This window comes from Kogia breviceps, chromosome 4 (assembly GCF_026419965.1).
Source record: "Kogia breviceps isolate mKogBre1 chromosome 4, mKogBre1 haplotype 1, whole genome shotgun sequence".
Lineage (NCBI taxonomy): Eukaryota > Metazoa > Chordata > Mammalia > Artiodactyla > Physeteridae > Kogia > Kogia breviceps.
The window spans coordinates 104,914,830-104,930,326 of NC_081313.1; the positions used below are offsets into that span (position 1 = coordinate 104,914,830).

Sequence of the window (15,497 nt, forward strand, 5' to 3'; positions counted from 1 at the left end):
TCCTGACTCTGCCTTGGGAGGCCTTAGCCTGGCCTGGAGCGGGTGGAAGCGCTGCCTCTGGGAGACGGAGCCATAGAGGAGGGGCCTGATCAGCCCCAGGGGAGCTGAGGACCTGTGCTCAGCGCACGGGAAGGTGAGAAGTGGAAACTCCTGGTGGGTTCCGGTAAATCCCTCCCCCGTCCCACTGCGCAAATGCTGCCGTGGTGCTTCTCTTCCGTTCGTCCCTCCAGAACACAGGAGGAGAGAGTGAGGCCTGAGCGCGGCTCCTGAGACCTTCTTTCCTCCTCACTGGGATCCTGACCTCACGTAACCGCCGGAAACCTGTGTCTTCATCTACCAAATGGGTAAGACGATCGTTTCCCCCGCAATACTATGGTGAAGCCTTTGCTTTCCCAGAGTTTGGATCCAGAAAAGCTTGACAAACGCCAGCTGGGCCTGAATCTTTCCGAACGGCCTGATCCTTCCCATCCCCCAAAACCCTCCTCTGACTCGGGCCAGCATCTCCCTGCCAAGCTCTGAAGCACACGTTTTCTCCCCACTGGCTACCAGTGGTACAGGGCTCCTGCCACCCGTCATTCTTGAAAACCTGATGGAGGCCTGATGACCGAATGGGAGCCAGGGTTTGTGAGAATCATCACATTTGTTGTGTGGCTCAAAGCAGTGGTGCTAGTTTGTGTTATATAAGCCCTTGCCCAACTGTGTCTGTCCTGAATTGTAAGGGCAAAGGGTCATTTTCTTTGATTTACAACCACAGGCTCCAAATACGATACGCGGTTTGCAGCTGGGGGAGGGAAGGTTCTCCATTCATCCGTTTATTCAACGAACAGAGGCATCTTGATTGCCTATCACATGCTGTGATTATGGTCCAGCCACCTTTCTCACTGGCCTGCCCTTTGCTCGCGGGTTGGAATGAAGAGGGGAGCCTGCCTGCCTTCCTTGGAGGAAGTAGGTGGTCCTCATGCCTGGGAAGCTTTCTCAATCAGTTTATATCCCCTCTGGTGTCATTCCCTAATTCTCCCAATGCTACAACGGTTTGCTGATGAAAATGAATCCTCTGAAACACAAAGCTCACATTTTTACTTACAAGAATACATTAAAAATCAAAACCAGGGACTTCCCTGGTGGTCCAGTGGTAAAGAATCTGCCTTCCAAGGCAGGGGACGTGGGTTCGATCCCTTGTCGGGGAACTAAGATCCCACATGCCATGGGGCAGCTAAGCCAGCACGCCTCAACTAGAGAGCCTGAGTGCTGCAAACTACAGAGCCCACACCCTCTGGAGCCCGTGGGCCACAACGAAAGAGAAAACCGACATGTCACAACTAGAGAGAAAACCGTGCGCCACAACTAGAGAGAAGACCGTGTGCCGCAATGAAGATCCCGCGTGCCGCGACTAAGACCTGACGCAGCCAAAAATAAAATAAAATAAATAAATATTAAAAGGAAATCAAGACCAAACCAAACCCACTACAACGAAGCGAGCAACTTCCTCACCTAAGTCTGACAGAAACACAGTAGGAGGGTTTCAGTGAAGTCTCAAATCTATTAAATAGTGAAGCGCCAAGGTACAAAGGCATTTCTTCACAGCAGTTCAACTCTGCTCCCTTGTTGTATAGCTGGAGATGACAGTGAATCCAGTGCACACTTTAAAGCCATTTTCCTCCAGTGACTTAAAAAAAAATTATAAATAAAAAGTTTGAAAAAAATCCTTAATCCTCAGCTCCCTTTATATCCCATTATTCTGAGTAACTGATATGCGTGAAAACAGTCTGTTTCAATTTAGCTCAACCTCTGACTCACAGGGAACAGCTTTTAAATTGTTCATACAATTCTTATCAGTCAGCTGGGGTTGGGTAAAGGAAATAGGAATATGGAAACCTAATCACGCCTGTGAAAAATCACCATGTCTCCCTGATTGGAGGAAGATCAGATCCTAGGAAGCCTTTCCTGCAGATTTCCACCATTTCCTGGCTGTTTCACTTTAATCACGACTTTGTTGAGCTGACCTATTACTTCATGAGTTTCCCGGGCAAGGGTGGGTGTTACTGATACACGTCTTAGGAAAGCCCACTGGCAGATATTCCCATCACTAGAAGCTGATGTTGCAAGCACGCTACTTGCACATAGCAACTTGGGCTTCCTTGGCAAACTGCTCAATCAGATATGCAATCATGGCAACAGGCTGAAGTCAAGGCACACATTTTTGGGAACAAACTGTGATATTTTAATTGGTTTGCTGTATTTCACCCTTATAAAAGAATGGTATTAGAGTTCAACTTACAGAGAGAAATGAGGAAAACTGCAAATGAGCAGGGAGGAGACCATAAAACTACCCAGGCTGGTTATTCTGTGAATCCTTTTATGGTTAGTGGATGTCTATTTACTGCCAATACCAGGTCAATATTTTGGAGCTAATTCATCTGACAAATCGCCACTGGGTACATTTTCCATCATCAACAAAAAATATGTAGCTTTCATGAGAGAAGTGCTGGCTGTGTAGGTATGATATGTATGTGGGTTATATCTGCTCTTCCTTTTTGTTATGGACGGTTCGAATGCTTTCCTTCCAAGCTTTGCCCAAGTAGGCACAGATCTTAAGAGATTTACCTTAGCTGGACAGTAGAGGAAATTCATCCACAATTGAATAAACCAGATGATCGCAATGTAGCTCTCTTGGGTTGAAACTAACTCTTGTTATGCTTGCTTACTTAGCACCAAGAAAATATTTAGGGTATAAAACTGGCAATGAACTTAAAAGACTAAAAGATTTAGTTTCACCATGTAGGTGGGTAGGTAGGTAGGTTACTGAAGTATAATTTACTTACCATACAATGTACTCATTTTAAGTGTAGAATGTATTTTTTTTGCCCAAGAATTTGAGGCTTATAGAGGCCAAAGAGATCACAGAGAGTCTGTAGCTCACCCTTCACACTGCAGCTCAGAGAAACAGCCATGCCACCCAGATGGTCAGTGGTAAGTGGGGAGGTGATGCCCTATTTGGAGATGCTACTAGTAACCAGCCTATTGATTTGGCCATTTTGAGTAGAAACTCGCCCTTTTGCAGGGAAAGGGAGGAAAGACTTTATGTAGCAGCCTGTGTAGAAGATGGTTCTGGGTTCCTGATATGTTAAAAATGAACATCCAACTGCTGGCTGCAGAGAGTGTAGGAAAGGATGGAAGGGGAAGTGTCTTCCCAAGAGGAATACTGAGGAAGACGAAGGCTTACGGTGAATGAAGGACTGAGAGTTTACTAAAGAATGGGAGTCTGAGGTGTTACAACAGTTCCGACTGATGTAACGTCTGGATGCTGACAAATAAAATTTATAAATGACTTTTTCAACCACTTCCTCTAGCAATGGAGTTGTTATTATCCCATTGATTTTGAAATGAAATGTTATGGAATTTTCTTGCTTTAATGAGAAGGCAGATCCAACTGGTAAATAAAGTAATGATTAAAGCAATTAAGAATGAAAGTGAGAAATAAAGTAACAATACTCCTAATGATTAACCCAAATAGGCAGGTTTTGCTGATTTACTAAAAAGATTCATGTTCATCTAGAGGTAAACATATTGAGAAGCAATGCTCACTGTGAATAAACCCGCCCTTTGGTAAGAGGATAAAAGTCAATTAGTAATGTCATTTGTTTAAAAATCTGCCTGCATCTGGTTCTCATTTGTCCTCCAGCTGAGAACCAAAGACGACTTCTTTTTATTGCTTGTGGTCAAACAGCAAGTTCATTTCGCCATGGGATGATCAAATGGCCAGCCTCCCCGGCTTGAGAAGGTCTGCCTTTCACTTTCAACTTGTTCAATCATCATTAACTCTGAAAAATGTCACATTCCATTTGTGCAATGAAAATTTCACCACCAGTGACCGTTTGGGTGAAGTTTTTGTAGGCGAGGCCCTAAATCTTGCAGAGCACCTCACACATTCTCAAGGTCATTTGCCTCGTTTCCTTGTTTAATGACAGTTGCCTAAGATGCTGGAGTCTGTCTATAGCCTGACATCAGCAGCTCTGAAGAAACCTCTGGGTTGGGGTACGTGTCCCTCTCTGAGACTGAAAGGGTTCACACATGTGTGTTATATGACACGCACGCACATACACCCCCTCCTTTGTTATCTATTGTATTATGCATACACACACTGGGGTTTTTACCAAGCAAAAGTCTTCTTTACTGGGGAAAGACCAGTAAAAAAAAGACCACTGGATGCAGCCCATTCAAAGCAGGGTTTCCTTACTCTGGGAAGTCGGCTTCCCTGGAAGAAGCTGCAGTATCAACCTGGGAAGGTTCCAAAATTTTTCTGGAAAGGAGAAATAGGCTTCTTTTTAACGTTTGCCACTGGGCTTGGAAGTCTTCACCTCCTTTGTTTATTATTTAGTTATATTTCCCCCTCTGTAGAGAAGTTCTGAAATGCAAATCCCAATGAATGCGGCATTGGGCCAAATCCCTCACAGCACTCTACAGGAACGAATTTCTGGAAGTGGAGGTCAAGCAGCAAGATGCCTAAATTAAGAGGTCACTTGATCCAGAATCTTAAAGAGAAGCATAGTGTTTATTGGGGCAAGTCAGATAAATTTTGTGTCGTTTGGCAAGCAAGTCACAGTTAAAACAGGCCCCAGTTACAGGTCCTGATTCAATTTTCAAGGTCAAAACCAAAAGAACGTTTAAGCAGAGCTCCCTAGAGTCTAGAGCCAGCGCTCTAATACACCACTTTAAATAGCCTCCAGGAAGGGCTTCCTGATTTGTAGCTCTAGTTTAATGTCAGAGTTCCACTGGGTCAGCCTGGTTATCAGACTGGCTGGATTATAGGCACAAGGTGTTGGTCCCTTTCAACTAGCTATGCTTCATAATGTGTTAGAATATTTACTGTTGCCAATATCCAAGTTTTGATTGACTAGAAGTTGGGGGTAGCAGAGAAGGCAAAAATAATCTAATAATGTTTTCCAATTCCCCCAGTTAATACAAGACCAGACCCTGGGTCTAAAGAAGCATCATATGGCCCCTAAAATAGGAAGAGGAATGTCCTGACATTTTAATGGCTGAGTTGACAACATCACTTTTAAGAGAAGAGATTCAGGTTATTAGCTGAAAAAAGCTTGCATGTAATTTCCTAGGAGAGACTGAGACTTATTCAAACACTTGAATATGTACCTGGTATTATAAGTGTATAATAAATATTAACTCATTTAACCCTCATAGTAATTCCAGTAGGTGAAGTCACTTACCTAAGGTCATAGAACTATTCAAACCCAGAAGTCTAGGTCTCTATGCATTATACAATGCAGCTATTTTTTTTCACAAAGACTTCTCAGACTAGGCGACCCAAATGCCCATTTATCTGCTGCTTCAAGGTGAGCAGATGGTGTGCAAAGAGAACAGTGTTTGATCTGTTTGCTCCACGTCACAGGAATGGGAAATGGAGATCAAGTCTCTAAACATCCCTTCTCCTCACACTGATTTCTCCCACTCTCTCGTCTCCACCTCGTGGAGGTCACCTTTCCACTGTTGGCTCCTGAGTGCTGGCTCTGTGTGTGTGTCTGTCTGTCTCTCTCTCTCTCTCACACACACACACACACAGAGCTATTACTGTGCTTCAGTGAAGCTGCACAGGGTTTGTGATCTGGGCATAAAAGCAGACATCATTTGCTCATTAGAGTTAAGTTTTCAAGATGTGCCCCAATTACTGACCTCCACTAGCGGCCTGGGTTTGCGCTCGACTGCAAACCTGAAGTGGCAGAGTTCACAGTAGCTGGTGTTTGAGGATGACAGCCAGTGCTCCAGGCAGCTCCGATGAATTGTCCCCAGGGTCCCTGTACATTCACATGGAGAGAGCAAGTCCTCTTGGCTGCTGCCCTCGTGGCAGATCCTGCACATCGGCCGGTCATTGAAGGGGCTGCAAGAGAAGAAGGGGCACCTGCTGGTAACAGGCTGGAAACCACCTCCATGCCGTGGTCCTCTGGCTCTGTGTCCTTCGAACCCTCCCCCAAGGCAGCTGCTCAGAACAGACACCTGGTTTACAACTCGAGATCTACACTGGCACTCAGCAGTAGGAGCTGGGGTCCTTGGGCGTCTACTTCTGTCAATACAAAGAAATAGGGGGTGACCAATACCAGAGCAGGTGGGCCCAGGGCCACAAGTGAGTGAAAAGGAGCAATGTGTTCATTTTACCTTAGACATTGGTGTAGTTCAGGCAAACTACCAATCAAAAAATAAAAATCATCCCTAGCTATTAAGAAATTGTTTTGAAACGACACCAGTTGTAGTTTCTAGACAAACTGCATCTTTTGAACCAGGCTGGAACACTTTTGAATGCCCAGAGGTTCCTTTCCTTTCTTCTTTCAGTGGGATGGGAGAGTGAGAGGAGAGAAACAGACTGGCCACCAACCCTGAAGCTGCCACACAGAACTGCAGTCTGAGCCAGAGCACGACGCTGTGGCAGCTTGGTGGTCCTTGGAGCTTTCGCAGGATGCACTTTGGGACACTGAGGACAGTAAGCTGAAAGTGAGTAATGGTATGTGCTACCAAGGTGGCCTCAGTCCAGAGCTTGGCCTTTAACTTGGAAACACCACCCCTGCACATTCTATGAGGACACACAGGGTAGTGGTTTGTGAGGCAGGCTCTGGAGTACAGCTGCCTGGGCTTGAACCCCAGCTCTGCTGCTCACGAGCTGGCTGACTTTGGGTGAGTTACATCATCTCTCTGGACTTTAGTTTCCTCATCTGTAAAATGGGCACAAAGCATGGTGCCTTCCTCATTTGGCAACTGTGAGGATGAGAAAAGATAGTCCAGATTACAGGCTTAGAAGGGGGACCTGCATGTGGTAAGTGCCTAGTTAATGGTAAATATTTTCACTTGTAGAAAAACTCAGGTCGGGGGAAAATAAAAAACATGGACCTAATCACATAAGTCAGAGGCCAATGGAAGGCTCAAACCAAGATGGCCTCACTTCTCAATGGATACTGGAGGACTATCCCTCTCTGATTAATGTCTTCTTGTATTGCTAGAGGTCCTTACTGGGTATTAGATTTTAAAATGTCATCATTGTATGTGACAACCCAAGGACCAGACTCTTTACTCACCCTCTCCTGCCTCTTCCTGTCCCCCAAAGATGACAGTGTTCCAGGCTTATGCCCACAACTCTCTTTGACTCCATCTTTGTGGAAAGGCTTTTCTGGGGATGATCCTGGGAATGAGTGAAGGCTAAAAGGGGATTAAAAGATGAAAGTATCTCCTTCCCACTTGCCAAAAGACCCCCTCATACTCAGGGGTGGGAAAAGAAAGTTTAAAGAGTGGACATTTTTCTCTCATTATTAGTGGCCTCCGTCATTCACACTGAGCCAAATGCGTGTAAAACTGTAAAAGCTCTGGTTTACATTTCTACGTGCTAGGAGAACACACACATACACGCACATTGGCTCACAGGTCTCAGTCGTTTCAGCTCTGCAGACTGTTCTTCCTGATCAAATGAGGTGATTGATGGCTCAACGGTGATGGAGGCTTATGCAGACAGATAACTATCTGTCTCAGTTCACTCAGTTGTGCTCACTGCCTCATCGTATACTGAGTTCTACCTAACCGATTGTTACAAGTTTTCCCAGAGGTGGAAAAATGTATATATTTTTTCTTCCTATTTCTTCCCTTGGCAATAGCCACAAGGATTGAAAGTAGATGGCACGTGGAAAATGTTTACAACACGTGGCGGTGTATGAGTCCATGTCTGGTGGCCACCACGTCCGGGGCTAGGGTTGGGGGGGCGGACAGAGAATGTTGTGGTGTCACTAGGAGTCCTGCTGCAGGGGCACGTAGGTGGGCCTGTATCTGCACCGGAGGCGTTGGCTGAATTGCTCAGACCAAGGTAAGCAGTCGCGGTCTGAGTGACTGACCCAAAGTTTCAGGGCCAGAAGTGTCAGCACTGGAAGCACCAATGGGCAAGTCCAGTATTTTACAGTCGTAAGTCACAATCCCACTTACCCATTCTGAAACTAATGGAGAAGCCAAGGAGTACCTAGTGGCCAGGCAGCCTGTGGCTCTCAACCTGCCAGTGGGCAGCAAGAGCACCAGAGGAGACCTCCAGGGACAAAGTGCCAGCCTGGATAAGCCGTCTCCGGGCTGCTCAGAGCCCTCATTCCGGCTCCGGTTTATCACTTGGAGGAGACAATGATACTTCACGGGGCAGAGTGTGTATGAAGGATAGTGGCTGGCATGCAGGGAGAACGAAGGAGGAAGCGGCAGAAGAGGCCCCCATGTGGGGATGTGCCAGAGGAGACTCCCCCAGGAAGTAGCTGTGGACAGCCCTCATCACGGCATGCTGATTAGCATGCACATCAGAATGTCATTTCAAAAGTTTGGCCCGGTAAATTAGATAGCTAGTGGGAAGCTGCCGCATAGCACAGGGAGATCACCTCTGTGCTTTGTGACCACCTAGAGGGGTGGGATAGGGAGGGTGGGAGGGAGGGAGACGCAAGAGGGAAGAAATATGGGAACATATGTATACGTATAACTGATTCACTTTGTTGTAAAGGAAAAAACTAACACACTATTGTAAAACAGTTATACTCCAATAAAGATGTTAAAAAAAAAAAAGTTTGGCCCACATATCCAATCACTTTGGCTCAGTCATCTGAAACCAGGTGCCTCCTTCATTCTATTCTAATAAAGGGCTACCTCTGTTAGCACCTGGAGACAACGGGAATGTAATTACTGTAGTAAGGTCAACAGAACAAATGTTAAGCAAGCAACCCTGTGCCTTGTGGGATCCTCCCCTGCCTGGGTCTCTGCAAGTGTGACTTTAAGCGGAAAAGTCCACAACGTGAGTTTTATCTTTTTGCCCCATTGCTATAGAAACGGCAGTGACAGAACATGTGTAGTTGTTTTTTTTTTTTTTCCTCCCAGTACCTCCTCTCACCTGACACAAAGACCTGAGCACTAATTACATTCCCTTTAGCATTTTCCATCTGACAGCCCTCCGGATTGATAACCGAGTCATTGATGTTAACTGTGGTACTACCTCTGGGTGGCAAGGGTCCGCACTACTGTTGACAGCAGCTGCCCGTCCTTGGCTGAAACTTGCATGACATACTGCGGCTGCCCATTCACTAGGCTGCCACAGTCCTCCACGGTCTTCACCACGGGTGCAGCTGAACTCGTGCAGTCTGGCAGCACTTCGGGCAGGTGACTGCAGCGGCTGGTTGTCATGGTAACGGACAGCAATTACTCTGCTAATGGCTTCCACATTCATACAGGATTTCCATCTAAGAGAGATCAGAAAACAGTTTACTTGGTCAGGGTGGTTAATAGAAAATGGACAATTACAGGCCACCATCATCATGTCATTATTTAATAGAAATAACGGGGTTGGCCTAGACGTGGTACATTATCTTGCTACCATTTAAAACGCGTGCGCACACTCAGCCCACAAGAAACAGTGGATATGGTTATGAACAGGACAGTGAGCATGTCGGTGTCCGTAACCATCGAGGATCAGAGAGGGGAGGGCACGATGGCCCTGCAGCCAGATCTGAAGCGAAGATAAGCACTTCTCCCATTCTGGGCCAGAGAAGCAGTAAGTCTTTGTTAACACTCTCTCAGAGTTACTAGAACCATTATTAAAACCGTTTGGGGGGGGACTTCCCTGGTGGTCCAGGGGTTAAGACTCCACGCTTCCAATGCACAGGGCCTGGGTTTGATACCTGGTCGGGGAACTAGATCCTGCATGCTGCAACTAAGACCCAGCACAGCCAAAATTTAAAAATAATAATAATAATACACCACCTTTCTGACTTTTCCCATGTCTGTGTTCCATAACACAATATCTGCTCAATGTGTCTTGAAAATTACTTTCCTTTAAAAAGTTAACCTATTTTAGCCTTGTCTTAAAGTTATTCATGAAATGATAAGTTTGATGAGCTTGTTATATATATTTGTAAAGGACATTACAATAAATACATTAGTACTAAGTTTTTGTTTTTTTGTGTACCACTTAAAATCCAGGGACACTGCCTAATCATAGGGGAACACATAGACAAATGCAAGAAACTGATGAATGAGATCTCTACCACCAATTAAGAATAATCCATTCTTTTTTTTGTTCTTTTTTTGGTTTTTTTTTTGTGGTACGCGGGCCTCTCACTGTTGTGGCCTCTCCCGTTGTGGAGCACAGGCTCCGGACGCGCAGGCCCAGTGGCCATGGCTCACGGGCCCAGCCGCTCCGCGGCATGTGGGATCTTCCCGGACCGGGGCACGAACCCGTATCCCCTGCATCGGCAGGCGGATTCTCAACCACTACGCCACCAGGGAAGCCCAAGAATAATCCATTCTTAATAAGGGCCTCACCTCGCTGACACATAGTCTACCACATAGAGTGCAAGAAATTCTGTTCCCAATCTGTGTGCTGTGGGCTTGAACTTGACCTCAGGTTCAAAGCATTCAGATCCAGTGGAGTAAGGAACCCCGCTGCATCCAATAATAGAGCTGCATGTGATGTGTAAGAAATAGAGGACTTAAGAGAAACTTGCAGGAGGAATTCTTTATGTCTAAAGGTGAGAGGACACAGTTTCATGGTCCATACGGACCATCTCTGCCCAGTCTGCTCACCTCGAGCTCCTGAGCCTGGGACAGCCTGGACTCAGTGGACAGTGGCAGGCTTGATGGATAGACTGAGTTCCCGTCAATAACCAGTCTGGGTGGTCAAGGCCCCAAGTCTAAATAAATTTGCTTCCCAACCCTAAGAGCATGTTTGGAATTTCTCAAAGGGTTATTTTCTCCCAGATATTTGTTACATTTTACTCCACACTTACAGGTTTGGAAAAATAGGATCTGCCCAACTTCCAGAACAATGTGCATCAACTGGACGTTCTCAGGAGGAGAATGCAGTGTTTCCAGATGAACTTGAGCTGACACTGTCCCTGCTGACAAGCACATATCCCACAGGCCTGACCATTGGATGGGAACGGAATCCCCTCCTTCCTGCGGAGGTGTCTGGCTGGCTCCCTTTCCTGTTCTCCTAGGCTGCCTCTAGTCCTCTCAGGGTCTGCGGTCTGGCCTCTTCCAGGAGCCCTTTGGAACCTGGCAATGGGGCAAGGGCTGTGGACACCAGCCCTGGTCTTAGGCCTGATGTGGGGCAGAGGCAGGGTTGCCCCTTCCATGTCATTGTCACGACTCCGGTGGGCTTCTCAACCTCCAGGTACCAAGCATTCAAGAAACACAATGAGATGATTAACTAGTATACTTTTCCTTGTTAAATAGGATTTGTTGCTTTTTTTCCCCCCACATTGCAGAAACAAGAATATACGTTACAGAAAGTACAGAACGGCACAAAGAAAATAAAAATCACTCAAAACCCCACCACTTGAATAACCACAGTAAACTTTTTAATTTTGGGCAGGGTTGGCAGGGTAGAGTTGATTTGTAGCTGGGGCCACAGAACAAAAATATGTTCAAAGGTCGGCTTCGAAATCTATGTCTAACCCCTCTCCCCTGGCCTGCCCTTATAAATCCCCATTGACATGATTTTAAATTCTCATAATGCCTCGCAGTCACAAAGTGTAACTTCCTGGCACAGCTCTCTTGCTTCACAAGGCAGCCACAGATTAAGAGCCAGGGGTGTGTTGGCAGGAAAAGCAGACACAGTGAACTTCTTGCCGCACGGAATCATTATGTCTGGGTGCAGTCTGAGAGTCTATTTTTGGGTTTTGCATTAACTCCAGCTCAGAGGGCCAAGCATTCCCTCCCTCCACTCCACGGAGCTGGAAGGAGGCAGAGAAGGGATGCAGAGTGAGAAAAGGAGGCCAGGCTGGTCAACGGTGAGGCTGCCCTTAGCGAGGGGAATGCCACTCAGACACACAAGGTTCCCAAGTTCATTCACTTGTAACTAGACTAGATTAAGTCCTCACCAAAAGAAGTAGTTCTAAATGTCTGACCTAAATCTGCAATAAAATGCCCTGAAAGCAGTTCTGGAAGTAGAGTTTCCTTAAAACTGTAGTTTCACTTCTGGATGATATTCTTCATTTTACTTGTCTTCTCAAAGGTGAAAGGGATATTACCCACCATCTGATCAGTTTATTCCATTCACAGAGAGTGCCAGGCACTGAGTTGGGCATAAAGGAATGAAAGGCTCCTCTACCTTGCCTTCTTCTGCAAGCAAGCCCTGGCTCTTTCCCTCATGCCATCTCTGCAGAACCCTGAACCCAACTTAGGATTGAAATGATACTCGAGTCCAGCACTCATTGAAGAACATGCCACCACATCCACTGACCAGCACACACCAGAATAACCCTGAGAAACTAAGTCCTGCACGCCAGGGTGAGTCCGCACACTCCTCAAAGACCATGTCTTGAATTGAAAGTGGGGTGGGAGGGACTACACAGAGGATGGGCATCTCGATCCTGGTGGGAAGCACTGAGCTGGTTCCAGCCCCAGGGAGGGAATCAAATCAGGTGGAGGAGGAGAGAAGGAAGCACACCTCCCCAACCTCAGTCAAATGAAGCCCAGGGGCACTTCCCTGGTGGTTCAGTGGTTAAGACTCCGTGCTTCCAGTGCAGGGGGCACAGGTTCGATCTCTGGTCAGGGAACTAAGATCCCACATGCTGCGTGGTGTGACTGGAAAGAAAAAAAAAAGAAGAAGCCCAGGGGCTGAGATCAAGGTGTGGGGCAGGAGTGGGCCTTGCAGGCTGTGGGCACCAATTGGCATGCATATGTTGCACCTCAGGCAGTGACAAATGGCCCACTGCATTTCCCTGTCTCTTTCAGAGCCACCTGGGAAAACAGCAGGCTGTTGCCGTGGATGCTAGAAAGAGCTGAGCTGTGGGTTTGTAGCCTAGCACTGGTCTTCCACTGATCTTTCCGCAAAATTTCAAGTGCCATTTGACCGCTTTCTTATCAATACCACTCCTAGGAAGTCCACCCAAGAGTGCTGCTCTCTGGGATTTCTCAGGACAAAACCCATGATGCTGGGAGGGAGTGGTGTCCATATAAACTTGAAACCTCAAATTACACTCGATGGGAGGAGTTCTTTGTTGGCCAGGCTTGACACCTTATATAATTCCTCAGGCTGAGACTAAAGCATGATTTCGCATTGGCCAAATTCAGCTGCACTGAGTGGGAGGACTGGGAATAGGTGGACAAGAGGGAGACAAATAGAAAAGGAAGCAGTGGCTACAGAAATGAAAGTCTGATTAGACAATTGTGAAGTTAAAAAGGCCTGTCTGTGAAACTGTGACCCCTTTAAAGGACAGAGTACAGTTTCATAAAAGCAAGGACCCAACCAGGCTGCAGCTAACTGTGGCTGCGTTTCTGCTGTCAGTAAGTGATTTCCATGGGAACATGGCTGTCATCATGAGGATGCGTCCAGGGAAGAGAGCCCCGCTCACCTGTGCAGCCCTCTTGCCTCACAGCCCCCGAACCTCCATAAGGACCACAGAGTTATGGGAAAGGCTCTGTTCTTAGAGGCAGGACACCCAAGCTTGCGCCCTGGCGCACCACACACCAGCGTAAACCATTCAGTCTCTCAGACATTGCTGAGATTACTTGCATTTGAAATTAGGGCATTGATACTTCCTGAGCCACCTCATCTGGTTGTTTGTGAGGGCTCAAATAAGATGAGACATGTCAGAAGGAGAAAAACAAATACCATATGCTAACACATATATATGGACTCTAAGGGAAAAAAATGTCATGAAGAGATTAGTGGTAGGACAGGAATAAAACACAGACTTACTAGAGCATGGACTTGAGGATATGGGGAGGGGGAAGGGTGGGCTGTGATGAAGTGGGAGAGTGGCAGGGACATATACACACTACTAAATGTAAATTAGATAGCTAGTGGGAAGCTGCCACATAGCACAGGGAGATCATCTCTGTGCTTTGTGACCACCTAGAGGGGTGGGATAGGGAGGGTGGGAGAGAGGGTGGTACAAGAGGGAAGAGATATGGGAACATATGTATATGTATAACTGATTCACTTTGTTGTAAAGGAAAAACTAACACACTATTGTAAAACAGTTATACTCCAATAAAGATGTTTTTTAAAAAAAAAAAAAAAAGATGAGACATGTGAACGTGCTCTGGAAGTTGGAATGAGCCATGCACAGGGAGCCATGCACATGTGGCATTTTATTACTTTATTAACCTTTCCTGTTCTTTTTCTGGCCTGGGTTGCATCTCGTTTCCATCTTCTATAACTGCTCTCCTCCATGGCTGGTCAGTTTGTACCCACTGCTCCCTCTGGATCACACTTGAGCCCTGACATTGTGCCACTCCATCCCTCCCTGCGGGGAGCACAAAGGGAGTCCTCCTCACACCCTGTGTCTCCTCACCCTCCCAAGACCTGTTACCTTCATGTCCCCCAACACAGGTTGCACTTTTCCATGAAAATGTCTAGTATAAGATACCTGATGAAAAACTGCTATTATGTTTGATATTCGTGTCTATTTGTTCCAGCAGCTACCATTATCTTAGCTTATCTAAATACACTGGAAAAGAAAACACAAGCCACACCCAGCTGCCTTTTTTTTTTTTTTTTTCTCAGATTTTTTCATAACTTTATTTTCACTTAATAATATATTACATAACTCAAAACCAGCTGCCTTTTTAAGCCTGCTTCTATCAGAACTGTATTTTCAGTGCCAAGTCAACTTTAATCTGTCAGATGTAGGATAAGAAGGCTATTTTGGGGAGGTACCTGGTGCATTGGCATCTCTATTTGGGTATAAAAATTACCCACAGGATGTAAAGGTGAAAACAAGAGCATAAGGGTGTGTGCACCCTGGCACTAATCTGGTCGTGTGGGCTGCCTGGGCAGTGGTCTGAGCAGGCCCAAGCTCTGCGGGGCAGTCTAGAGCCAGACTGGACCTCCAGATTCAACCCTAAAGCTAATTCCAGAGATTTTAAAAAGTAGGCTCCTCATGTGCTCAATATGTCCTGGAAGGGTCCTGTATGACCTCCAAAGCCAGAGTTGGCCGACAAAGCAAATCAAAGGATTCGTTCATTATTTTATCCATTCAAACAAGCATTTTTTGAGAACTTACTAGGTATTCCTAGGAAGTTTCTGGTGGTGCAGGGTTTAACCATTTCAAGTCCTGCTTTACATTTCCCAAGGGAAAGCACAGGCAACCAAACAGTATGGAGTGTTCCTCAAAGCCTCTCCAGGGCTGCAGAGCCATGAGGACATGGCACCTTCCCCTTAGCAATCATGCCCTTGCCAATTCGGGGGATACCACCCAATGCCCTAAATCTGAGGGAATGAAAGTGCAGAACTATGGAATGGCTAGATGGCTTTCTGCTCCCACAGAGCTGTGCATCATTAATGCTCTTCCAGGATTCAGAAAACTGACCTTAGTTTTACATGAGCAAATCTGCCTCCAAAAGGATCTCAAAAATGTCCCTTAGTCTCCTTCGAGGAGCTGCATACTCAGGAAGCAAGGCCTCCTCTAATGAGGCCAAGGAATGGATGATACAAGTCGGTCAGTGATTGAAAGGGGAAAAAATAGCAATAATGGCCT

General features: G+C 46.2%; 1 protein-coding gene across 1 annotated transcript in view; it reads right to left on the reverse strand.

Moving 5' to 3' along the window:
* The window catches only part of MARCHF3 (membrane associated ring-CH-type finger 3), a 152,806-nt gene that overhangs the window by 29,376 nt on the left and 107,933 nt on the right, over window positions 1-15,497 (reverse strand). The window contains exons 2-3 of the mRNA XM_059061592.2: window positions 9,008-9,251; window positions 5,689-5,893 (exon numbers count right to left, since the gene is read on the reverse strand). Of these exons, the coding sequence (XP_058917575.1) occupies window positions 5,689-5,893; window positions 9,008-9,195 (393 nt within the window). The 5' untranslated portion in view covers window positions 9,196-9,251. The remainder of the gene's footprint in view (window positions 1-5,688; window positions 5,894-9,007; window positions 9,252-15,497) is intronic.